Source organism: Megalopta genalis, unplaced genomic scaffold, assembly GCF_051020955.1.
Source record: "Megalopta genalis isolate 19385.01 unplaced genomic scaffold, iyMegGena1_principal scaffold0490, whole genome shotgun sequence".
NCBI lineage: Eukaryota > Metazoa > Arthropoda > Insecta > Hymenoptera > Halictidae > Megalopta > Megalopta genalis.
This window is the reverse complement of record NW_027476559.1, coordinates 124,758-152,390: the sequence shown is the minus strand read 5'-3', so window position 1 is coordinate 152,390 and position 27,633 is coordinate 124,758. Positions and strand designations below refer to the sequence as shown.

General features: G+C 49.5%; 1 protein-coding gene across 1 annotated transcript; it reads left to right on the top strand.

Annotated features, from left to right (window-relative positions):
- Positions 1–833: 833 nt before the first annotated feature.
- Positions 834–27,633, top strand: LOC143263363 (uncharacterized). The gene is made up of 3 exons (XM_076528388.1): positions 834–1,877; positions 27,188–27,514; positions 27,559–27,633. Exons 1-3 carry the CDS (start codon positions 834–836, stop codon positions 27,631–27,633), a joined length of 1,446 nt encoding a protein of 481 aa, XP_076384503.1.

Sequence of the window (27,633 nt, the reverse complement as noted above, 5' to 3'; positions counted from 1 at the left end):
ACGAATTATTAGTCACAGCTCAGATTAATGTCGACGATGTCGATCAGAACATGATACCATGCCGTGCTTTAGTTGACACTTGCTCTACCACCAATTTTATGACAGAAGATCTAGCCAAGAGGCTCCGTTTGCCGCAAAATCGATGCACCATCTCTGTGGGCGCTCTCAATGCTCTGTCGACCATATCCAACCATACCATTAGGGCAAACATTCAATCTAAGGTCAGCAATTATCATCGAACCCTTACCTTTTTGATCGTACCAAACATCGCTCCATTAGTACCAGACCAGACAGTCGATCGCACAATGCTCAGAATCCCTCGCAACATCGAGCTCGCAGACTCAAAGTTCCATCGACCAGCACCAATCGACATGTTACTGGGGGCTGGAACAGCGCTATCGATATTATGCGTAGGGCAAATTAATCTTTCTCAATCAGACGGCCCAGATCTTTTCCTCCAAAAGACAATGCTTGGATGGGTCATCGGAGGCAATGTGCCAACAGCACAACCAAGGCAGAAGGTCACATGCCATACTACAACGGCGCTACAACGCGAGCTAGTACGTTTCTGGGAAATCGAAGAAGGTCCGCAATCTCAGCATCTATCCAAATCAGAATCGACATGCGAACAACATTTTCAGAATACTGTTACAAGAAACACAGAAGGTAGATATGTTGTCGCACTTCCATTTAACGAAAACAAGGATAAGCTGGGTGAATCCAAGACGCAAGCACTGAAGCGTCTCATCTCATTAGAACAGAAATTCAAACGCGATCCAGACTTGGAACAGCAGTACCAATCAATCATTCAAGAATATCTCGATCTTGGACACATGTCCGAAGTGCAGCTATCTCATCAAGGATACTATCTTCCACATCACAGAGTCATCAAGATGTCGAGCGATACAACCAAATTACGCGTAATCTTCGACGGGTCGGCAGTCACAAGCACTGGATTTTCACTTAACGACACCTTACACATTGGGCCCAAAATACAGGACGATCTGCTATACATTTTGCTCCGATTTCGCATCCACCAGTATGTTATTACTGGCGACATCGAGAAAATGTATAGGCAATTTCTCGTGCGCCCAGAAGACAGAAAGTACCAGAGAATCCTCTGGTGTGACACCGACAATTGCGTAAAAACTTATGAACTAAACACTGTTACATTCGGCTTATCAGCCGCCCCATATCTGGCTATCAAATGCCTCCAACAACTGGCACAAGATGAAGGTCACCGCTTACCTTCCGCCGCGAAAATCTTGCAGCAGGATTTCTATGTGGATGATGCACTAACCGGCGCGTCTACGATCCAAGAGACCCTCGCATCACGAAACGAGCTTATAGAACTCCTTCGTTTAGCCGGTTTAAATATCAGACAATGGGCCTCCAATAACCAAGAATTGTTAAGCGGGTTGTCCGATCAGAATATCAACCAGAAACTTCACCTCGGTGAATCTTCAATAATCAAAACGCTCGGGATCGTTTGGGATTCAGTCGAGGACTCCATTACATACACAGTCAAGCCTCTCACACATGCATCTCGAGTCACCAAACGATTGATCAGTTCTGAAATAGTAAAGGTTCATGACCCATTGGGTCTCCTAGGCCCAGTCATCATCGTGGCAAATATCCTCCTCCAGAAAATATGGACTTTGAAAGTTGATTGGGATGAATCGTTACCCATGAGCTTACACACGGAATGGACACGATACTACACACAACTACCATTGCTCAGCAATGTGACATTTAATCGAAAAACCGTAATCACTGCGGCTTCAACCATCCAGTTACATGGATTCTGCGACGCCAGCGAGAAGGCGTACAAAGCTTGTGTATACCTTCGTTCTACAGATGCAGAGAGTCAAACGCAGGTAGAACTCGTAGCAGCCAAATCGAAGGTTGCACCGTTAAAGAGTCAATCCATCCCGCGACTCGAATTGTGTGGAGCCTTATTACTGTCATCGTTAATTAATACTATCCACAAAGCATTACACATACACATCGACCGCACGATTTTATGGACAGATTCAACAATAGTTTTGCATTGGCTTAATTCGTCACCTCATACATTAAAAACATCCGTCGCCAACCGGGTGTCCGAGATCCAGTCCAAGACAAAGATCGAAGAATGGCGCCACGTTAGCTCAGCTGATAACCCAGCAGATCTCATTTCTCGAGGACAATCAATAGAGGAATTCCTTCGACCATCCATCTGGCGCAATGGCCCAACTTGGCTTCACCAGGATGAGTCATACTGACCAAATGGACAATTAGCACCTGTTCTCGATGACTCGGAGCAACGGGTTGCTATCTGCTTAGCTATGACCACAATCGACGCAAGTCTGCTCGAACGGTTCTCGTCGTGGAGCAGGCTATTGCGGGTCGTTGCATGGTGCCTACGGTGGAAGCCAGGACGGATGACGAAGGGTACTCTACAGGCAATCGAGCTAGCTCGAGCAAGGACAACCGTTATAAAATTATTGCAAGGGTCTTACTTCGCAGAAGAATTCCATCTCATACGACAGCATCGGCATCATAAAATCGCCGGAAAATTAGCGAGACTACATCCATTCATTGACCAAGACGGAATACTACGAGTCGGAGGTAGACTGAGAAACTCAACGTTGACATTCACGCAAAAACACCCTATTATCCTACCGAAGTCGCACACAACCAACCTCATCATCCAGAATGAACAAATCATTCACATGCACGCCGGTACTCAAGCCACATTATAAGCAACCAGAAGAGCGTACTGGCCCGTAGACGGGCGAAGTCAAGTTTGGAAAACGATTCGAAGTTGCGTCCGCTGTTGTCGAGTCAATCCACCTCATGCCAATTACGTAATGGGTGATTTACCGAAGGCCGGAGTCACAGAATCGCGTCCGTTTACAAATGTAGGAGTGGACTACTGTGGGCCATTTTTCGTGAAAAAAGAACATACAGGAATCAACGTCGCATAAAAGTATACGTAGCCGTTTTTGTATGCATCGCAGTAAAGGCCGTCCACCTCGAGCTTGTCAGCGACTTGACCAGTGAAGCCTTTGTTGCAGCTTTGGGACGATTCATAGCAAGACGAGGTTTTTGCAAAAATCTGTACTCCGACAACGGTTCCAATTTCATCGGAGCTAATAACGAATTCAGAGAACTTCGAGAATTGTTGTGTTGCGACGATCATTACAACAACGTAGCTTCGTTCCTCGCAGATCGCTCAATTAATTAGTATTTCATTCCACCTCAAGCTCCGCATTTCGGTGGCCTCTGGGAAGCAGCAGTAAAGTCATTTAAGAAACATTTGAAACGCGTTATGGGTGCTGAATTGTTTACATTCGAAAACTTGAATACCTTAATTATCAACATTGAAGCTATTCTCAATTCCCGTCCTCTGACTCCAATCTCATCCGATCCAAACGATCTTCTTGTTCTTACCCCCTGTCATTTCCTTATCGGTGATGCTCTCACAAGTTTACGCGAACACGAGTTAGCAGATATTCCATCCAATCGGCTATCCGGGTGGCAACGCATTCAACAGCTAAAACAGCATTTTTGGAAGCGTTGGCATCGAGAATATTTGAACAAGCTGACCAGTCGCAGTAAATGGTTCAAGGGAGATAACCAGATCACTGAGAACTCTATAGTCCTCCTCAGAGAAGATCACGTGCCGTCCATGCAATGGCCGTTGGGGCGAGTCATCAAGGTCCATCCAGGCTCCGACGGCATAATTCGCACAGTTACAGTAAAGACTGCTACGAATGTGCTCACAGATACACGCACACTTACGCGAAACATTACATTCATACACGTTACACATTATACATTGGTCATCCACATTGGTCACCACACATCGATTAGACTTTCCTCATTTCACTTTGATCGGTTCCCTCTCAAGGCGGGGAGGATGTTCCGTTGTCATTGAATGTTTTATGCCAGTACAACCATCCGCATTTTTCAACCCATAAAACAAGATAATTAGACACTCCACAGCACATCTGCGCCGCACGTTTGCTCCGGCACAGAAGAACAAATTCCGTCGAGTTTTCGTCGATCAGGTTTATGACACGGATGCGACAATAGGATTAAGACCTTTTTTACGTCTGGCGACCATTGGCCTCTAAAACTAATTGTCGGCTATCTCACCAACCATAACGTGTCGTAAACCCGGGATTTCCGAAGGGTCATCTCGAGCCGAGTGCGTAACACGGTACTCGAGGCTACCGTGAGTTGACCTGGAGGAATTTCCTTTGTGTCGTTGAAGGCGGCGGAAACCCTTCGACCGTGTCATAAATCATTCACGTCCTCTCCGAGACCTGTTGCTCTCGGGGTGTTGCTAAAATTTAAAAGGGCACTGATTGGACAAACACAACGTTCGGCAAAAACCAATCAGTGCACTTCTCCATCCTGGAAGGGGAAGCTTCACATAGAAGCTTCCTCAATAAAAGGGCCTGCACATCGCGAGGCGGGCAGATAGTCATGAACAGAAGTCATCAAACAATCATTCAACAGTCTTCTGATACACAAATCATTCTACACCGTAACACAGACTGAAAACACTCCGTGTATTATAACTAGTATTTTAAATTAAAGTCGTTGTTTTTATTAAAAGAGTGTAACAGTCAACACCCTTCACTACCAGCTCTGTTACCATAAGTGGGCACAGAGTATCGCGAACTACATTGTCGAATTCGAATCGGGGACTTACAACCCCCGTAGACCAAACAACGGTCGCAGTGTTGGTGCGCGAAAAACAGCAAAGACAGTGAATCATCGTAAAACAACGTAAATCACCAATGCGAAACAAACTAAAACAACGTAACACAACGTAACGCAATGTAAAACAATATAAAACAACGTAAAAACAATGTGTAATAACGTAAATCAACGTAATACTATTTCTAAAAACCACGTGAAACAAAGTAAATCAACGTAAAACAACGTTAATGATTAATGCGACACAACGAAAAGCAAGATAACAAAAAGCAAATAAATGTAAACCAATATAAAATAACGTAAAACCAATGTAGAACAATGTAAAACAACGTAATACTGTGTTAAACAACAACGCTGAACGAAGCAACGAAAGTAAATCATCGTAAAACAACGTAAATCATCAATGCAAAACAAAGAAAAAGAATGTAGAACAACGTAAATCAACGTTAATCGTCAATGGGAAAGAAAGTAAAACAACGTAACGCAATATCTGTGCCAGGAATACGACATCCTTGATATCGTGTTCCACAGGGCTGGGATTGCCGTTATTGATTTCCATAGCTACTGAATCTACAGCTTTCCATGAGGTCGCAGTGTATTTCGTATCCTATACAGAGGGGACCGGTATCATGTTCTACGGGTGCACTATGATTGTCTTTCACCGAGATCTGAATCATCTGCAGTGAGACCATAGATGTTGCAACCGCAGTTAGGCTCGACGTATATCACAAATGATACTAAAGGATTCAGGTCTATCACAGGCTCGATGAACATTTGCAGTCTTTTATTTTAGGTACGGTTGATCGCGTTAAAACGAATTAATTGGTTTCAGATTCTTATTTGTTCCAACGATTATTTATTTTAGCTCCAGTTGGCTATTGTTTCGAATAGTCGATTATCCAAGACAATTATCCTCGATAATTATCCGAAGGAACTCTTTTTGTCCGAACATTTTATTCGAATACTTTACTCGAATATTTTATTCCAATACTTTATTCGAATTATTCATTGGTATATTTTATTCGAATACTTTATTCGAATATTTAATTGGAATATTTTATTCCAATATTTTATTCCAATATTTTATTCGAATGTTTTATTCCAATATTTTACTAGATTATTTAATTGCAATATTCTATTCGAATATTTTATTCGTTGAAAATTCATAAATCGTGCAAAAGAAAGATAAGAATAGAGGTTAGGTAGTAAATTCTATCCGTCAGTGATGGACATCCCATGGCTCGCAATAAGTCAAAATGACAAAGTAACTTCTCCTCGTACGAAGCTTCATTGTCCAAAAAGATAAAGTTAACCGTATAGAAAAATGGCCGCGGTAGCAGTTTGTATTGCAACCGGTTACAGCAACGATCAGTCATTTGCACATGTACTCGATTGATTTCGAAATTCATTTTTTTGGGTAGGGGGGGGGGAGTGGAACTTTCAATCAGAGGAAAAGTTATATTCCATCATTTCGATTTATTGTGATCCATGGAATCTTCCTCATTCCGCTGCTGTCGTGATTTACGGGTAAAAATCTGAACAGTGTACGTTGCACACGGTAATATCGTGTGACTATTTACCGACTCGTTACGCAGCGAATAACTATCATCCGTAAATATGTGTCGTACGAACGGGGATCTGGATCGATTGAATATTAAATTCGTCGAGAGCTCTCCCACTGCATGGCAATTCGCTATCAATTTTCGTGTCCCATATTATTCTCAAAATTGAATATATCACACTATAACAACCGAGAAATTTATCGAATTCAGTATTTGTTTCCATAGATATCAATTATTAGCATATAAGTTAATGCGAATAATAAAATATTAGCCCCAGACAGCTCCATTCCATTCAAACCGTTGAATTCTTTTATTCGAACAACGCAGAAAATCGTCGAAGTGGATTTTTTTTAACAGGAAGCACCATTTAATAGAATCCCATTCCACCCGATGCTTCATTCCGTCTCCATTCAGTGCGGCAGAATGAACATCAGAGATAATGCACGTACTCGACGTTGCAAGTTAGGTTGACGCACACGAAATTTCACTTTCTCAAATAAAAGTTTAATTACATCCACTATCATTGTACGAACATATAATAACATTCGCGTGCTACCATTTTTCATCTCGCGTACGTTTTACATTTTTCGTTCACGCGTGAAACGCGATCGTCGTGTAAAATCTTTGACCAATGGAGTTAATTAATGCAACAAATACCGAAAATCAACTCGAAAAATTTTACCAAAAATGATTGGGTGGAATCGGAGATAGTGAAAAGGTGAAACGAAACTAAAAATGTTGATACATTAATTAGAACTTATTAACGCATTTGCTACCAGCGTCGCTAGCGTACATAGTTATACTTATTGCATTTATCGTATTATTATAAAAATATATACTTCTCACCAACATGCAACTTTGACAAAATTTCGTAAATAAGAAGCAATGCAAAATATTCTCAAGCGAGATCAATATTGCTCGAAAGTAAAAAGAAAGAAAAGTTTTCTGAACATCAAGCTACGTGTAGCAATTTGAAATAATGTTCAAAAAATGCATCTAACGTACTTCGCGTGAAACACGAATTTTGCGAACGTCGCAAAATCATTAAAAAAAAAGAAAAAAGAAAGAAGATTACACCGGACCGTTTTGCGATAGACGTGGAAAATGTTCATCTTGCACGAATAGCAGTGGTCTAGATATTACACATCCACAAGTATAAATAAAGCCGAGGAATATATGAGGATCCGCACGCCTCCCCTCCCACCGTTTTAAACTGGTCGTTTGCGCGGGTGATCCGCGGAGACGATGTACATCATTCGAAGGATTTATGGGCCATTTGTGCAGGCCATTTATCAATGTAGTTAGCATTTTTCTGGCCTTTCGGAATCTGCATTTTTATCCACGCCTCAAACGGAAGCAAGGATAGGTGGGCGATAGATTAAAGAGCCGGGCGCTCGCTGGCGTGCTCCTTCCCCTCCCCCACCGTTATTCCGGGCACGCATTATATCAAATATTCGCTCGGGGAGCTTCGCGGATAACGGCGACGAAGTTATTTATTATTTCGCGATATTGCTTGCCCGTTGTTCCAAGATTCGCGTCAATAATATTGGCAAGCCGTCCCACGGCGACACCGCGGTTTTCGTTAACTCGCTGCGAGAGCGACGCGCGAACGTAGCGACGCGACGCTCCGATAAAAAAAGAAAAACACTCTCTGTCCAGCGCGATTTCATTTTCGTACCTGCGCGGCCAGCCCTTCCCGCGCAGCTCTGTAATTACGTTGGTCGCAGTTTGAACCGGGCGTCGGCGTTTATTTCGTTAGAGCAGCTCGGAAGGCTCTAATTCAGCCGGGGATAGTTCCCTTCGCGGCTCGCTCCGCCGCGCCGGAAGGAGAAAAAGAATCGCAGGTGTTGTAAGTAAAGTGCAAGTGCGATGGACGGTTCATCTTTTTCAGCTGGTCGCAGCCTGCGCGCGACCGTGATGGAGCAGCGTGCAGGATGGTGTGGGTAGGGGGCAGCGTTAAGGAAAATGTTGTCCGAAAAAAGTGGAATTTTTGAAAAGCCTGGCGGGAGATTATTTCGAGGCCGGCTGAGCTGGCCGTTATAAATCCCGGAATAAAAATAGTGTCTCGCGGTAATAAAACTTAAACGGGCGAGAAGGAAACACGGACGCTGCGCGTCGCTCGAAAAAATTCCATAATCAGGAACAAAGGCGTCAGCCGTGATACGTTTATCTGGCCTGCTTCGACGCGGCGGGCTTGACTCCTTTCATCGAGGGGAACGGTCGCCGCGCGATCAAAGCCGGGTATATCCGTGCATAAGTTGACCCCGGAGTTCGGCCGGGCTCAAACCAACTTTTCCGGAGGGCGATCCTTCGAACACGCCACGGCCGCCGCCGCCGGTTTTTCCTAAATTCGCGGCGTCACGCGAGAAATGGGTCTCCCGTAGTAATAAAGCGAGCTGAAGATAATCATTATCGTGACATGAAATTGTTTGACACGTGCCTCGGTTAACGAGCGCAATTTTAAATTCATGAAGCTTAATTAGCATGTATCAGGGGTCGCTTGTGCTCAAGCTGACCTGTGTCCGAAACATGCAAATGCCTGTTCTCGCTCCAAATTCCCTCTGATCCCTTTCCAGATTATATTGGTTCGATCTTCCCCCGCCGGCGATTATGCTAGCATACAAAGTATTCGTCTACGGTAGACTTTGCTGCATAGAGTAGCAGCGGTCTTAATTTTAAGACGACGGATTTTAATTTCAGTTCCAAACATGCAACTGATACTTGTTTCTTCGGTTTGTTTCCTTCCTCAATCTGCAAATATGTGTCTCACTTATATAACATTCACAATTTTTCAGCTGGAAATATTTTTCGCGAAATTCTTCAGAGATCATTATCGTTTTAGATGATGTCATCTTCCAGAAGACACAGGAGCCGCGGGATCACGTCCATCAGTTGAAGCTCTCAAACATTGAACATTATTTCGGCAAATAGTTTGTGTCGGATGTTGTTAATTATTCTGTTGCAACCATCGCTCCCACGGATTGTCGTTATTGTTACATGAATATGTGGATGAAATTACGAAACTGGAAGGAAAATTAGAGACGCGGCTACGTTTACTGTTAAACGAGCATTTCATGTTCCTTGTTCTATGTAAATGTTATTTTCATTCGAATAGTTTTAGAAAACAACGTAGAAGAACTTGATTTGCAAAAGCTAAGGTTAACGAAAGTGAATTTAATTTGTGGGAGGGTGAGTATCGTTTGCAAAACAGCGAGTGTCGCTTGTAAAAGGGTGAATTTGATTCGAAAGAAATAATGAATTCCACTGACTTCCAATCGTAAACATTGTGCAAAATATTTATATAAAAATATTCTATAAAAATATTACATCAAAATATATACATATAATTTAAATACTAAATATTATTCTTGGATGATTCGATGTTTGCTCGTATTTCGTGTGACGAATTGCGCTTCAACCGATCTTTTTCTTCTCTCTTGATGTCTCAATCGTTTGTCCGTTACTGTACGAGGCAAGCAGGTAACGTCACTCGACGCAAATTTGCCGCTTCTGCTTAGGCCAACGCTTGTCCCCGCGAAGCGCCGCGACGATTCCTAAGCACGCATGAAGCACCAGATTTATTCAGTGTCGTTTGCGTAACGACGACGCTCGCCCCTGGCCGATCGTAACGAGTGTCATCATCATCTTCTGTTAAGGGACACAATCTTTCCAACAATTTTTCCATTTTCTCTGTCGCGCCCGACGAGAGAGAGAGAGAGAGACAGACAGAGAGACAGATTGCAATTTCAACGAGGAAATGGTTATTACTGCGCCGCCTTCTTTGATAAAGTGATTTCGCGGGCCCTTCTTCATTCAACTCTTACGCTGCGACGATGGGTTTTGTTAGAGAATATTGAATGTCCAAGTATTTTGATGGCGCCTGTTTTCTTTGCGATCCAAATTTATTCTGTCCAGGGAGAGCAACGAAGGTATTTGCACGGAACGACACGGTTCGCAGCTGTACTTAACCCGAGAGCTCTTCGGTCTAGCGAGAGCGATCGAAGCCTCTCTCGACAATTACTGAAATTACAAGAGACCTTCCGGGATGGCTCGTTTATTCAAATATTATCCGAATTATACCAAGTTTTCTCGTTCATTTGCGCGCGGCATATTCCGGCATCGATAAAAAATTCATTTCAAATTTCTCAACGGCGAAAAAAGTAATGGGCATTGTTGGTGGATCGATAGTAACCCGTTCGCGTTTTATTTTCATTGTCCTCGATAAATCTCCGGCTTTGTATTCTTCTTATCGTGATCATTTATTAGTTTGAAAGAAGACCATATTTTCATTTGTCGTATATTCGTGTTTATTTTCGTTCCGAAATTTTGATCATTTTCGTACACGCGTTCGAAGAAGCTGCGTGGAAAAAAAACATTGAAATATCTTTGCTGTTTCTAAGTGCACAACGAAAGCTGTTTCGTGCCTTTGAGAAGTCACCGAACGCCATCGTGCAATGTTGACACCTCGAGACGCCCGACGGCAAGCTTAGCAATTATGGCTACTTGTGCGCAGAGCAAGCGTCATGTTTCTCAGCAAACCGCAGTCAAACGTGCGCAGTAACTAAACTGTTCGACAGGGCGAGCAAAATGGTTGCAAGAGAAAAATGTTTTTCGCCTCGCTTTTCTCACACAATGTCTCGTACGCGTACAGCGGTCCACACGCTTCCCGATAAAATTTCGCCTTTTACTTCCTGAACGTGGTATTCGAAATATTTTCCACGAGGCAAAGCAATAAACAACATTTTTCCTTCCATATCACATTTTTAATATCACAATATTCAGTGTGTGACTAAATTTGTTGTACGCTGATGTATCTACAAATAATGGAGACATTTAAATGTTACTATTCAGCAATTTTATCCTGTATATAATAATAATAATAATAATATAATCGCTAATTTATTTATTCCCGTAAACGCGTAACTTGGAGATTTCGATGTTCCAGAATAAGTAAATGATTAAAATTATTATAATTTTCCAGGAACATTGGCAGAGTAATCTGCTATATCAACAAAGAACGAACTTAAAAAATAAATAAATAACAGTCGTCAAATAAAAATTAAACTGATCGAGAGAATAAAATTAAATTTAAAGTAAAAAGTAGTTTAAAAGTAGGCTTTACATAGAAATGTTTAAAAGTTAACAAGTTTCAGGGGCACGAGGTGCTGTGTTATTTTAAAAAATCGTGCATGACTGCGTGCTCTTAATAATACTTTAATCGCTATATAGCCGGCGAATGGACCTTTAGAACTTGGTGATGGAAGATAAGACTGTCCATTATTTCAGTTCAGTGTTAATGGCTTTTTAGATTTCTTCTTGCGGAGAAGTGCACTGCATCCGCAAGAAAGAATAGGATGAGGTCCGTTCTGGAGAACTGCATTAGTCCGTAAATTTTTTACGGTCAGGAGACTCGGGGCTGCAGAATAGTGAACATCATTTTTAAGACCACTAACTCGGTTATCAAGCGTTCGTGGCTGTCGAAATAAAAATTCCGAGCACCCCGGGTTACAGTTGATTGTTGCAAACGTAAAATTACATCCCTCGTCGCACACGAATTTTCGGTTTCTGATGGAACAACAACTGCAGAAAATTAGAGAAATTAGAGCAATACGTTGATCGACCTGTACTGGTTTTCTTTATCATTATTTTATATATTTCATATATTTTATTTATTGTCGCATCATTGTAATTCCGTGTATATACTAATCGAACAGAAAAAATGTATTCCAAAATTGACTTTCGATATTTCCGAAAAAATTCTATACCTAGTTTTAAATTCAAGTTAAACCGATTGTCAGTTTTAACGAAAATCGCCACGTGAATGAACGGAAGTCACAAAACTCCAAAAAGTGTTAACAAGGTTAAACACGCGAATGCTACGTATCCACTGCAAATCCACACCAAATTATTTGGTCAAGCTTTAATGGACAGCGAAAAAACGTTCGGCAGACACAGTGCCCGTGGAAAGGGCAATAGTTGGACAAAGGTTGGGAAGAAAGGTGGTGCGCATGTAGCAGTTAATTGACGAAGAAATACGTGTACGGCACGTCCGCGTCCGTACACCGACGGGGCAGCCCATGAAAAATAAGTATAAGTGTATTTAAAACGAAAATATTGGAGCCTTACGCCACTCCTGTGACACATAATAGCGTCGACTCGTAAATATCCTGAGAACGGTGTTTTGACGGCAACAAACGTAGTCACGTACTCAATTTACGACAGGACATTCTACGCCGGTGGATTTTCCATCGTTGTCAGACTCGGCTTGAAGAGCCATCCACACATTCCCGGCGACAAACTGCGCAGGTATGCCCGTGCTCGTAAAAAGCTTAAAAATGAAATCAATGACGGAGGAAAAAAACCGAATGCGAAGCTGCTCGCAATTACTTTGTTTTCCTGTCCCGTGAAAAAAGGCGTGTCTCCGATAGCGCCGATATTAACCTTACCCATGGGAGGACTTTAAGAGTTGTGCGTGCGACATGGACGGGGCATTTACGGCGTCCAGGAACATTTCGGATTTAGTACTTCAACTTCTTTTGTTATCACTGCGGAGTAGCTCGGCTGAAGCAGCTGTTGGACTTTATGTGTTTAAAACGCCGTCCCTTATTAGCTCTTTTATGCCGACTTTGCAGACACTTGGCCGCGATGATGAGTTTTTGACTTTTAATGCCTCTGTGCGTTCAACCACCCTATCTCCCTCCCTTCGCCGGGTCTTAGTTCGTTGTTCTTCGCGACATGTCCGCCGGCACGCTATTCCCAATTCCGAGGTTTACGGCGAAAGGTCCTTCGTTACGAGCAGGCAATCGAGTAATAATTGTTACTAATGATTTGTAAGCAGTGTTCCAGGAATGCGGAGTCAGTGCGTAAGAACTTCGGCGGAAACTTCGGCGGAGGATCGCTGTTTCACGACGGTGCCGACCTCGTTTCTCGCAAACGCTGCCCGGGAACCGCACGAATTAAAATGTCAGGTTCGATCCCATTCTCACGGCTCGCATGTTACCAACAGATCTCTCTGTTTATTTAAAAGCGTCCGGTAATTGAATAATGCGCTCGATACCGCGTCGTCGGTCACGCATGGGCGACACTAATGTATTTCGGTTTTGCGTTGCGGTACGATCGAATGAATCCAACTTTTCTACGATTTTTAGAGCGTGATGGAGTTGGGACAAATCGTGATCTTTCGTTTTACGTTTTTGGTTTCGTCAGGGAAATTACTTTGTTTCGGGGAATTTTTGATGTTAGTGTTAGGCAAAAAGACTACGGAAGCGCTGGTGATGAATGTTAATTTTGGTTGCAAGGAGGCAAAATATTTGCAAGAAATATTCCCTCTGACATCTCAAACGAATTCACGCGACCCGTTCGAATTTTGAAAAATTTCTATTCTAATATTTCATTATACACACATATGTAACATTTAATATATTTATTTTCGAAATATATTCAATATTTCTGTAGTATCGTAATTTAGTGGTTACGTTTAGGACGAGGAGGAGTGTTAGGCTTAGGAGACCGTAGTTTTAAGACTTTGTATTTATGGTAGGCAATAGAAGAGAAACGTTGGCGAAGGCCGGGTCAGATGGGAAAAACCCTTGGCGACGGAGAGCCGGCGGATGCGATTGTCACGTTTTTGGAAAGGCAGGCGTTGTGTCGAAAGAGCGTGTTTGGAGTGGACAGAGTGTGTTTGAGAGTCGTCGAGTGAGGAGCGTTGCGAGTTGTAGAATTAAGTGAAGTAGTTGTAATCCTAGTTGTAGATACGGTACGCGATATTTCCTGTTTTCATCATGTTTAGTTCTTTCCTAATCAATACATATTCTATATTGTTTAAATATTGAACAAATTTCTACATTTCAATATTTTCTTCTTCTGAAAAGTTATGACGAATAGTTGAAATCTAAAATAACAGAGAGATCGAAAGAACTAAAAAATGTCGATGTATAATTTTCAGTCGATTAAAATAATTACTGAAGGAAAGAACCGTCCCTTTAGTTTCTATTGCAATCGACGCGGACAATTTTTATTCCGCACAAAAATCCGCAGTCTAATCGTTACATTCGATAAGCTCCCAATCACTATAACTATGAAGCAGATCAACGATATTATACATCATCTCTCGACGAAATCGTCGGTGGAGGGGCGGGGAAGTGGGGATGTCGGAAGTCAAGTTAAATGAAGAAAGTTGCGCAAACGCCGGTGTAACGCTCGATGATGCAGCCGGTCACGTTTCCGAGCTTTCCGCCCCCATTGCCAGCATTTCGTGGCTTATCAGCGAGCTGAACGGTTTACGCGTTCGTATTGGTGCCCACCACAAAAGGAAGTGGCGCTGCGTAAATCGTCCGCTCGAGAGTAAGTTAAATCTTACTTATCTTTCGTCAGCACCGATTTTCTTTATTTCTTTCGTGTTTTTTTTCTTTCCTTGGTTTTTACGATCGGTGGGCCACGCGTCGAAATTCGCTGTCGGCCCGTCGAGAATACGATACAGTGGCGCACGGTTAAATTTACATGAAATACGCGCTGTTGAATTTACGTGAAATCCGCACTATTAAATTTAAACGAAATTCGCGCAATTAAATTTACGTGAAATCCGTACTGTTAAATTTACACGAAATTCGCGTAGTTAAATTTACGTGCAATCCGTACTGTTAAATTTGCACGAAATTCGCACAGTTGAATTTATGCCCATTCTGTACGGTTAAATTTACACAAAGTACGCACAGTTCAATCCTCGCAGGTAAATTTACAAGAATTTCGCACAGTTGAATTTCCGCAAATTTGGCACAGAGTAAAATTCACACGAATTTCGTACGTTTAAATTCACACGCGATCCGTACAGTTAAATTTACACGACCTGGATCGACTTCTTTCCCACCATGGTGCACAAGCGAAACAGGAACCCGCGAAAAAACCGCGAGTGTCTTATTCTTTCGACGATCACTTTCGTCGGGCCATGCCCGAGTTACCTCCTGCCAGAAAAAATCGTCGGTACGTTTAAAGTAACATGCTGGTCTGCGAAATCGACGGTCAATTTAACCGTGCTCTGAAATGTCGGGCGCGTTTGTGTTTGTTTTCCATTTTATTGCGGCCGAGGGAAGCGCGTCCGCGAGATTATGCCGGCGACACAGGCCTGGGTCACGTTCCCGGTTTATGGACCGGCCGCGTGTCGCGTTCTCCCGCGACAACGTATCGAGCCAGCGGCGGTGGCGGCGGTGGCGGCGGCGCGACGCTACACGGGAAAAGGAAAAAAGCAGAAATTAATTGGGCGACACTCGAGGAAAAGCGGTCAGATATAATTATCCGCGCTAGACCGCGGGCGCGTCGGCACCCTCTCCTTTTGTTTCCGTCTGGCGCCCCCGCGCGGTTCCGGGTTTCCATTCACAGGCCGGAACCGTTGATTAAAACAAGAGCCGTTCGGAAACCGTCGGCAAACGAATTATCGCGTTTAAATGGCCCCGGGATTTTCTGTTCCGTCGATTTCCATGGAAACGGGGGATACGTCTGAGGTAACGCGATAATAACGTTATTCCCGGGGTAAAGAGATTCCGTCGGACAGGCGTTTCGGCTCGCAGCGAAACCGATAATGCTGAAATAGGAACACATGTAACTTATAATCCGAGCAGGCGAATTAATATCACGACGGGGCCGCTGGCGCGCGAACTCGACCCTATGATGCAGCCGTAGAACGCGTACATCTGTATCGCGAATATTACCGCAAGCTGCGGGGCTAGATACGTCTAACTTTAGGACCAAACACGGCTAAGTTTGATACAGTATGAAGTTCTCGCGCAATTAACGTCGTTTCAGATCGGCGCTCTGTAACCCTAGATTTGCATTTGATAAAACCGGTTATACACGCGTCCCATCACATTTTTTTTGCGAGCTCTATTCCGATTTCCCGCGCGAATTTATGAACGTTCCATTGCAATCTCTACGATCTTGTTATTTATTTATTTTAGATCGTTCACGATGGCATCATTTTTGATTACATTTGATTTACGCAATGTGTACGAAAATTTACGTTAGGTCAGCGAAAATTATACTGCGGCGTGAATAATTATAGAATCAAATTAATTTTTATGTTTTTTGTGGTATTTGAATTATAAGTATATTTGTATATTTTTATAATAACAATAGTAATAGGAAATACTAAGTATGCAAATATGATATTACGTTAAACGTTGCACTGAGTCTATAATTACAGCTGATTATGTAATAAAATAACTTTGAAATTTATAACCTTGACATAACATTACATAACCTTTTAACGAAGTTCTAATCTTTACATAACCGAACGTAATATTTACAAAAGCTTACATAGGCTTTACGAAAATTATACCGTGGTGTGAATAATTATAGAATCAAATTAACTTTTACATTTTTATTGGTATTTAAACAAAAGCTTATTTGTAAATTTCTATGTTAGGAATAATAAAAAATAGAAGTATACAAATATAATACCATATTAAAAGTTACACTCAGTTTACAATTACAGTAATATCTCTCTAATTGACGCTCAGATTTTTCACAAAAATGGACAATTTTGGAAGAGGAGATACGATTCTTCGAGCCTTGTAACTTGTTTTTTATGGTTATCGATTGTTACTAACTATTAAACCGAGCTACAAGGCTCGAAGAATCGTATCTCCTCCTTTTTTTTTTTTTTTTTTTTTTTTTTTTTTGTTTAACGTGGGGGAAATCTGCTGGTCAGACACCCCCGTCCCGCCCGAGGGGCGGGGCGGGGGTAGTGCGGGTTTTGACCCGCTAAAACCCCCACGGCGGCCTAGGGCGCTGGCGAGTAGCGGGGGAGCCACGGGAACTCTTACAGAACACAACCGCGGCTCCCCCTCGCCTGGCCGGCCACCAGGATGGAATGGCGGTGGCCGGCCGCGTCCCGGGGGGGGGGAGATTTATACTCCCCCCATGAATCATCTTGCTTCGGCGGTGCGGGGGACCGCACCCCACACCACCTCGTCCTCCCAATATGGGGAGGACAGCTTCAGTTGGGGGGGGGGGGGTGGCGGGCGGCGGGCAATTAAACCAGTAATCTGGTACACCCGCCGCCCGCCTATTCTCATCTGCTCGGGGAGGGGGGCTCTAGGCGTGGGCGCACACGCCGCACCCTCCGCTCACGGCGACCCCGCTCGGCAGCCTCCTTCTGCAGCATCACCTCTTCGCAGAAGGCGATGGCTGCCGCCCATTTTCTTGGGCTCTCCAGCATGGCCCCAACTAAGCTGGAGAGAGCGAGGTCGCGACCAACTTCCCGTCTTAGGACTCGGCGCAGCACTGAAAAGGCGGGGCATACCTCCAGTGTATGCTGCGCCGAGTCCTCCTCCGCGCCACAGTGGTGGCACACCGTCGTCGCTTCCCGACCGATGCGACACAGGTAGACACCGAAGCAGCCATGCCCGGTGAACACCTGCGTCGCACGGTAGGTGAGCCTGCCAAACCGCCTCTCCCGCCACGAGGTGAAGTGTGGCAGGAGAGCCCCGGGGACGCGCTCGGCGGCATGGGAGCAAAGCTCCGCATGCCATCTGGCGAGCGCTAGTCCCCGGGCCTGGAGTTCGAAGCCGTCGACCGCCTCCTGCTCCGGCGGGTCCCCCCGAGCCCGGCCAGCGATGCATATGCGCCTATAGACATAGGCGCGCATCGCCGCCTGCAGCTCGAAGGGAATTTCTCCCGCCAGAGCAAGCGCCGCCACGGTAGACGCGGTGCGGTAACCCCGTATGAGGCGAAGGGCCATTTGCCTCTGAAGCCGGCGCAACAACAAAGTGATGCGCCGGCTTGCCCTCGCGGACGGCCCCCAGATCGGGGCGCCGTACAAGGCCATGGACCGCACCACGCCCAGATATAGGCGACGCACCATGTTATCCGGTCCCCCGAGATTGGGCAACAGGCGGCCGAGCGAGGCCGCCGCCCTCTCAACTCGGGGGACGAGGCGGCCGAAATGCGCCCCGAATCTCCAGTGGCTGTCGAGGATCAGTCCGAGATACTTGATCTCGGACTTCACCTCGACGCAGGCTCCTCCAACCCAGATCCACGATCCGGCCGGTGGCCGCGACCGAGGCCGTCCAAACCAGACGGCCTCGGCCTTCTCCGGGGCCATCTTCAGCCCCAGATCGTGGATCTTCGCGACGACGGCTGCCACCGCAACCTCCGCTCGTCGGATGGTCCTCTCGAAGGTGTCCCCGACGGTGACCACTAACGTGTCGTCCGCATAGCAGACGACAGTGGCACCGTCGGGCAGGGAGGCCTTCAGGACTGCGTTATATCCCAGGTCCCACAGGAGTGGTCCTAACACGAACCCCTGTGGGACCCCGCAGTCCACTTCCCTCCGTATCGTCCCGTACCGGCCCGGGTATTCCACCCACCTGTCCCGCAGGTAGGCCCCGATCACCCGCCTCAGATAGGGAGGCACCTGGTGTTCAACCAGGGCCTCCCTAATGGCGGACCAGGGCAGGGTGTTAAATGCATTGACGATGTCGATCGACACCGCCAAGCACACCCCGCCCCGTGCCACGGCATTGTCCGAGAGGGACTTTAGACGGTCGATTGCGTCGACCGTCGATCGCCCCTCCCAGAAGCCGAACTGGCAGTCCGCCAGATCGGGGCCAACGCGGGACAGGTGCCTGGCGAGGCGGGCAGCAATAATCTTCTCAAAGATCTTGCCCACCTCGTCCAGGAGGCAAATGGGCCGGTACGCGGAGGGAGAATCCGCAGGCCTCCCATCCTTCCTTAAGAGGACCATCCGACTTCTCCTCCAGAGGTCCGGGAACACCCCGGACCTCAGGAGCCCGGAGAAGAGGCTTCTGAGCCTCCCGCCCAGGACGCTCATGGCAAGCAACCAGACCCGGACGGGGATACCGTCCGGCCCCGGGGCAGTATTCTTGCCCCGAAGCCATTTGACTACCCCGGCCATTTCCTCCGGCGCGACCTCCAGATCCGGGGACCACTCATGTCCCTCTAGCTGAGGGACGGGCCGGGACGCCTCCCCGCTGACGGGGAATAGCGCGTCCACGATCCGTCCGAGCATCCCCGGATCCAGGCTTTCCGTCAGAGGGGGCGCCCAGGGACGTAAACGTCCCATCGCCATTTTGTATGGGCGCCCCCACGGATCTCGGTTCAGAGACCCGAGAAAGTCGCGCCAGGCCTGGCTCTTCGCCTGCCTGATGGCCAGCTGCAGGGCGACCACCTTCTCCCTGTATCGCCCATACAGCTGGATAGCCAGCTCCACGTCGGAGCGTCGTCGTCGACGGGCGCGGGCGTACTGGCGTCGCGCGCGGACGCACTCTGTGCGTAAATCCGCTATCGCGCGCGACCACCAGTACACCGCCTTCCTCGGGAAGACCCTGGCCCGGGGCATGGCGACGTCGCAAATCGACGTCATTGCGCCCCGGAACCAATGGGCCTCCCTTGTCCCGTCGACTGGCCCGGCCGGTGTTGCCGGCCAGGCCACGACGTGGGCTGCCGCCATCAGAGCGTCCTGGTCGAGGCGCTTCAGCGCCCACCGCGGCTGAGGCGATCCCTCATCAGCGGGGCGACGTCGGGGTGTCGATGGGGCGGCGGAGAGGCCGAGAACAATGTATCTGTGGTCGGATAGCGTCTCGACCTCCTCCGCCACCCTCCACCCCGTAATACGGCGCACGGCCGGGGGCGTTGCCCATGATAGGTCAACGATGGACCCCCCGTTGTACCGCACGCACGTATGGACCGAGCCCGTGTTTAGGAGACGGAGCTCGAGTCCCGCCGCCCAATCAAGCACCTCCCGGCCCCTCGGGTCTGTCCCGGGGGAACCCCAAGCTGAAGACTTGGCGTTGAAGTCCCCCAGGACCAGCACCGGACGTGGCTGGCAGCGGGAGACGCATCTCCCCACCACGTCCAGAAACTGTTCAAACTCCACGAGGGACCACCTCGGAGGTGCGTAGATCGCCACAACCACGGTGCCGCCCCAGTCAACGGCCAGGTATCCCCGGCCGCGCTCGATAACGGAGCACGCCGGGGACCCCGGCCGACCTGCCCATATTATAACGGCGGAGCCGTCCAAGTCCCCCATCCAATGTGGATGGTCGGGGACCCGGTACGGCTCCGCCGCTACGGCCAACCCGGCACCCCGCTCGGCCAGGAATTGCACAAAAAGGTCTTGTGCCCTGACCGAGCGGTTCAGGTTGGCCTGAATAATAGGGCCAGTAGGCCCCATTACTCTGGCGCCTCAATCTCCATCGCTGCCGCGGGAGCGGTGGCGTCTGGTGTTTTATCAGCCCCAACCGCCCCCGCGGGCGCGACGGTGGCATCCTTGGGTGCCGGATCCTTTGTTTTAGGAGCTGCCACGGCGGCTGCCGCCTTGGCCGTCGTGGTTCTCTTCCCCCTGCTTCCTCTGCCGCGTCTCGCGCTGGCAGGGCACGCCCGGCTGAAGAGGCGGTGGCCGGCCGGCTTGCCAGCTCCCGCGCAAAGCGGGCACTTTGGCTTTTCTGTGCAGCCAGCCACCTTATGGTCCTGACTGCCGCACCCGAAACAGCAGCCGGACCGATCCTCGGCCGCAGTGCACCGCTGCCTCGTGTGGCCTAAGCCAAAGCAGCGGTAGCACTGCAAGGGCCGGGCGCTGAGGGCCTCCACCGTCGCCTGGGTCCAGCCCACTGTCAATTTGCCGGCGACCGCAACTTTGCGTGCGGCCGCAGCAGGGCACTGGACCCAGAGGGTGCCCAAACCAGAGGGGGAAGACCGGATTTCGCCGGTCCTCACATCCCCCCGGTCGCACCCTCCAACACGGGCGACAGCTGCGGCGACCTCCACCGGCGTGGTCGAGTCGACCAGGCCGCGCACCCTAAGGTCGGCCTTTTTGATTGGGCGCGCGACCTTCACGCCGGTCCCTGCCAGCGCGTCAGCCATCTTAGAGGCCAGGGCAGTGGCCTTGGCTGCACCATCAGCTCCGGGGACCTCTAAGATGATTGCCCCCGTCACCGCTCTCCTGGGCTTCAGCGAGGCGATGCCAATTTCTGCCAGGTCTATTTTGGACCTGGCAGTGGCCATCGCCTCGGCGTAACTCATCGCCCCGCCGGCCGGTACCGTTAAAGTAACGGCAGCCGTGCGGGGCGGACGCGGCGGCAGGGGAGCCCTTTTAGGAGCAGCCGGTGCCACCCGCCTCGCCGCCTTCTGGGTCAAAGCAGCCTTGGCAGCTGCCGCAGGTTTATCTGCGGCAGCCGCCCTTTTGGCCTTCCGGCCAACTACCTTTGACCACACCTCAGTTGGAGGTGTGGTGGAGGGCGGCGCAACAGTGGGGGCGGGCTGCATTTGTGTCGCCTTAGCGACCACAGTCGCTCCCCCACTGCCACCCTTTTTCTTTCCCCCCCTCCTGTCCATCGGCAGGGGTGGGGCTGGCGGCACGGGTGCCGCCGATCGCGGGCCTCGCACCCGCGGGACCAGCTCCCTTCTGAACGATGCCAATTTGGCATCGATAAGGGAGCCGATCTGTGCCAGCAAGTCGGCTGGCACAGCCGCGGGTGGGGGCGAGGACCCTCCTCGCCCAGGTGACTGGGGCCCCCGAGCGCCGATAACCGGCAGCAACCCCTTGCCCCCATCAGGGGGCAGCGGCGGAGCCATCCCGGCAACAGCCGGCCCCGCTTCCACCGCTTGACGGAGTCGGGCGACTTCCGCCCGCAACTCCGCCAACTGCTCTCTTAGTTGAGCATTCTCGGCTTCCAACAGCCGGGTGGCGCTGGGAGCCGACCGAACTGCCAGCTCCGCAACGCCCACCCGGCTGCTCAGGGCCGCCGTCCGGAGGGACCGCACCGCACTGGCCTTCAGGCCCGTCGCAGCATTGGAGATTCTGGCCACATCGCCCAGGCACTCCATAACTGCCGCCGCAACGTCCCGCGTCGGGCGGCCTCGGAAATCAGCAGCGACCTCCACTTCATCCGGAAGCGGGTCGCTTGTCCTCTCAGGCCTCGGCCCCGGGGCAACCGGGTCGAAAATGCCCGCTATGAGGCTTCTCTCAGCCTCAGCCTCTCTACGTTTGGCCTCTTGGAGGCCAACGTATTGCCCGGTCGTCGGTGGCCGGCCCCGTTTCCTCGTGGAGGTGCCCGGGACGCTCTGCGACGAGTGGTGGGAGGAGACGGAGAAGTCCGACTCCTCCCCCCCGTCGCAGTCGCCAAGGCCCTCCGCAGGCCTCTTTGCGCCGCGTGTTGCAGAATGCCTCCGCGACACCGGCTCTGTACATCTTTTGAGGCGCACGATAGGCCCGCGCACCTCCACCTCACGCTCGTTTCCCCCCTCCCCGGTTGTATTTGAAAAAGAAGAATCCATAATTCATCCCACGAGTGTGGTCGGAAAGGAGGTCACCCCGGGTAGAGCCGCCATACCCGGGGAAGGCTAATACGCCCGGGGGGTCGCCAGGTACCCCGGGGTTGTCCGCTAAAGATTGGTGCACCCACCAACCATAGCTGGCGCTTACTCCAGCTACGCCCTCTTCACCGCGCAACGCTGCTTGGGGCTAGGGATTTTTTAGAGAGGTTGTCATCCTCGCGGTCCGGCCGGTTAAGGCAAGACCCCCGTTCCTGTAAAACATGACCACAGGTTTACGGTATGTGTCCGACTTTAGTTGGCCCCTCACCTCAAGCCACTCCGGCTAGGTAGAACCTGCCAGGGAATAAAATCCCCGCCGGCACAGCCTTGAGGATCATTGGGGCACGAAGCCCCCCCACCACGACAAGGTAGCGGACACGGGGGGGATCGTATCTCCTCCTCCCAAATTGTCCATTTTTGTGCACAATCTCAGCGTCAATTATGGACACATTACTGTACATTTGATTTTACGTAATATTAACAAGAGCTCACACAATTCTCCCTTCTGAAGAAGATTCCCCGAAGATCCAACGACCCTCGTGACAAACGAACGGCTTCGCACGTAATGAAAATAATTAATCGTCGCTCCGAATATTCGGGTCAGTGCCACGAATTGACCGTGTCGAAGGGTCAACGTCGTAAACGCTACGGGGACGCAACAGTTTAGTGTGAATCCGGCCACCACGAAGGTGACGCGGATATGCTTCCTCGCCCGTTCGGGCATACACGACTAAATTTCTATCTACTTCCAGCGGCCCCACGTTCAAGGGAAAGGGCCGAGGAAAAATCCGCACGTGCCATTGAGACGTTTACAATGGACGAGTTCTTTAGCCGCCAGCGAATTTCAGTTTCCATCCATCTGCTGGCGCCCACGGGGAACCACGGGGAGGCAAACTCGTGACGCGACGCCTCGCGTCCACTAAACGAAGACCTAGGAAATCGGGATGGGTATTGGAGTCAGGATTTTTCCTACCGGAAGTCCTTTAACCAAAGGGTTTCCCGGCAGAAGGATGCGAAAACCTGGAAGACTTCTTCCGACGACACGAAGTGTTGTGCCGCCTCAGGCCATTTCCAGCTTCCGCTAGGGGTGATGTCCCGCAGAGCCTCTCTCTTCGGGTCGAAATCCTTGCAGTGGAGAAGGAAGTGGTCTACCGTGTCCGACCCGTGACCACACCCACACGCCTCACTGTCGGCAACACCGTACGCGAAGAGGCGCGAACGGAAATTTCCATGTCCAGTGAGGACTTGTGTGGTGTAGTGGTTCGGTATCATCCACCCGGCCGCCATCCTTCTCTCGATGCTGCTGAAGAAGGTGAAAGTTGTGCGGCCTTTGTGGGAGGAGTCCCACATGGATTGCCACACCCTTTTCACCTCAGCCACGATCCTAATTTTCGCATCGTTGGTTCCCGCTGGGACCACGATGTTACCGATCCTGGCGTCCATATTTCTCCTAACCTGGTAAAGGGCTTTGGCTTGTTGTAGCTCAAGTCCGATGGGGGGGGGGGGTACCGGCCACCACGCACATGCTATCCCACGATGACCGGCGATATGTACCAGTTACCGAAATGAGAGCACGGCGCTGAGCGGCTCCGAGTATTCCCAGCTCCCCTGCCTCCAGCCCATCCTGCAGCGGCGTAAGTCGCTACCGGGATGAAGACCCCGCGGTACAAAGCCGAGAGTGCTCTGAAACCGAGCCCCCATCCTTGTCTCGCCAACCTGCCAAGTTTCGCGAAGAGCGACCCGACTTTGTCGCTGATATATTGACAATGGGATCGGACACCCATGTCCCTATCTAAGTGGACGCCTAGGTATCTAACTGTGTTCTTGAATTTAATTGACCTCGCTCCGATCCGAATGACCGGCGGTCTCTTCTGAAAATCTACTTTCGATACGCGGACTGCTTTCCTTTTTCTATCGGGACGCGATCCTCCCCGTCGGCCTATTTTTTCCCTATCTACGTACCCATTCCGGAGTACGATCGCTTCCGATTTCGAATCGGATATCTCTAATTTAGCTGTCCTGCACCAACCTAGGATCTGGTCGACAACGCGTTGACCCTCGATCTCTAGGTCTCTGCGGCTATTTCCCCCCACGAGGACGATGAGGTCGTCCGCGTATGCTACAAACCTATTCTCAACTGAGGTTTCGAGTAACCTCAGGAGACCGTCGAACATAAGGTTCCAGCACGCGGGGCCGAGGACGGAACCTTGCGGGCATCCTCTTGTCGCGCGCTTGGAGATCCTTTCTGTTCCTACTGTGAGACTGACCTTGCGGTCCTCGAAGTAATTGGAGATTACCTCGAAGACGTTGCGCGGACAGTCTCGATTCCTAAGACTACCTAACACTAGGGGCCACCAGACGTTGTCGAAGGCTCCGGAAATGTCGAAGAGTAGTGCGATCACATGCCGATGTTCGATCTCATCAACCATGCGGCGCAACTCGACAATTGCATCTTCAGTCGACTTTCCGCGCGCAAACCCGTACTGTCTGCTGGAGATGCGTCCCGTCGCCATCGCCGTCTGCTCTAATCTGCTCTTAAGGAGCTTCTCAAATGTTTTCCCGATCACGGAGAGGAGGCATATCGGTCGGTAGGACTTTGGGTCCTTCTCGTCCTTTCCTTCGCCTTTCAGGAGGATTCTCAGAGAGCCCACCTTCCAGGCGGAGGGGAAGACGCCCCATTGAAGGCACCCATTGAATAGTCGCGTGAGTTCCCCGAGGATTGTTTTCGCGGAGGCCTTCAGGACCTGTACCTCAATGAGGTCCGGTCCTGGCGCCTTTCTATTTCCGAAGGAACGAATTGCTCCGGCCACCTCCACCAAGGAAAAGGGCGAGGCGTCGGCGGTATTCGGGGCAATTCGCGCCTCTTCCCGGAGAACCCTTTGTGTCGGCGAGTCGAGTTCAGGTCGGTCGTCAGGGACGTGGGCTTCCAGAAGCTCGCTGGCGGTTTCCAGAGCACCGGTTGTGCTTTTATCGTTGCGCCGGAGTGTGCTTAATACTTTCTCTACACGGAGTTAATTTGCCTGGAGCTTGTATACGATGCCCCAGGGCTCCGTGTTCCCGTTCGACGTCACGAAGTTTTGCCAGCTTTCCCGTTTCGCCCTCTTCACCTTCCTGCTGTAGTTCCGCAACGAAGTACGGTACTCCTGCAGTTTTTGGAGGCGGGAGGGTCCGTCTATCGTCTTCTGGGAGGCACGCCTCTGCCTGTACACGGCCTTTTTGAGCTTTGTTAGCTCTTTTGTCCACCACGGGTTGGACTTTCTAAATTTCCTTTTCCTAGGCATTGACGCGGTGCAGGCGTCAGTGATGACGGCTGTGAGCGTCTCTGCCATCCTACCAACATCTTCCACCGACCTCAAACTCAGGACTTCGAGCCTCGACCGTGAGTGGTCGGACAGGGCCTCCGAGAACCGCTCCCAATCCGCTCGACGAGTGTCGAACCGAGAGTTCGCTGCTCCCTGATTTCCCGTCGCGGCCCTAGGTGCCCGCAGTCGGATGTCGATGGCATTATGATCACTAGTCGCCCATTCGCTTCTGATCCTCCATTCTTTAATATAGGGGACCATGGAGGGGGATGCCAAGGTAACGTCGATGTATGACGATCCTGTTGGCGTCCAGAAGGTGGGTGGTTGACTAGCGTCGTTAGCTATAGTTAATCTAAACGCGGAAACTAATCTTTCTAACTGCGCTCCCCTCTCGTCTGTGCTGTGCGGGCTCCAGAGCGAGGATGGCGCGTTCGCGTCGACAGAAATTATCACTCTCTTCCCCCTCAATGCCAGGAGTACCGTTTCCAAGTGCTTGAGGTGCTTCTCTATCTAGTCTTGGTATTGGAAATAATGGGATACCGCGTAGAAGGAGAAGCCGGGGGTCAGCACCTCCGCACATGCGCAGTGCGGGTTACTGAGCTGTGAGATGAACGTGACCTCAAAGTGAGGGTTGGGGATGGCGACAGCGGCCCACGTGGAGTGGGTTTTCACCGCCGCCACCCTCACTCCGGTCCCTAATCCGTTTACCCTATATTCTGCGCCTTGCTTTCTGACGTTTAGTTCCTGCAGGAGCAGGACGTCCAGTCGCTTTTGCGCTATTAGCTCCCTAATTTCGCCCGTTACTACAGCTGAACGTCGCATGTTCAGCTGTAGGATCCTAATTCCCGTGGCTACGTTCGCGATCGCGGGGCCGCGGTTTCGCGTTGGGGTTGGGGGGACGCGGGGGTTCTTTTTCCTATTATTCCCTATATTCGTAGCGTCGCACCTTACGAGGTGGACGCGGATGGCGCGAAGACCGATCCCGTCCAAACGTATACCCGAATCTAGTCCTATTGTATTGCCTAGGTCGTTGCCAGTGTTCCTCCTATCCTTAGCGGTTAATTCCGCCACAGGGACCCCAGGGACGGGAGTCCCTGTGTCCGAGGCCCTAACTTTGTATTTTTTGTCTGGCATTAATTGGTTTTTAAATTTCCCACCCGCCTTCGTCCTTTCCAGTTCGTTTTCGTATCGTGTCCGTTTGAATAGCATTGGTCAATTGTGGATGTACGACTTTCGGCTGGCGATTTCTTCTTGTTTTATTTGGGCACTACCTCCGGTTAGGGCACTACTCCCTTTTCTTTGCTGGGCTCCACCCTGCCCTTTGGCTCCACCGGACCTTTGGTTTACGTTTGGGCACTACCTCCCATTTGGGCACCACTCCCTTTTTCTTTTCTGGGCTCCACCGGAACCTTTATTTTATTTGGGCACTACCTCCCTTTTTCTCTTATGGGCTCCACCCTGCCCATTGGCTCCACCGGACCTGTTATCGCCTGGGCTAGGCCCTACAAACACCCTACTTGGCTCTGGGAGGTGAGGTCGCCGACCCTCAAGCGTAGACACACAGTCAGGCCCCAGTCCTTCGCAGTGGCAGCATTGGTTTCCCCCGAGGTTTATGGCCGATTGAGCACATTTATTTAACCATGCCCCTCCAGGTACTCATAGCGGGAACCACGGAGAGGTCGCTGCTTGCTAGCCATGCACCCCTTTGTCTGGCTTCAACGTACTGA

Excerpts from the sequence above, each read along its gene's own strand:
- LOC143263363 (XM_076528388.1), top strand. The coding sequence starts at position 834 with ATGTCCGAAGTGCAGCTATCTCATCAAGGATACTATCTTCCACATCAC. Across the intron at positions 1,878-27,187 it reads ATGCAGAGAGTCAAACGCAG|GGCACTACTCCCTTTTCTTT; the intron begins GTAGAACTCGTA and ends ACCTCCGGTTAG. Across the intron at positions 27,515-27,558 it reads CAGCATTGGTTTCCCCCGAG|GTACTCATAGCGGGAACCAC; the intron begins GTTTATGGCCGA and ends ATGCCCCTCCAG.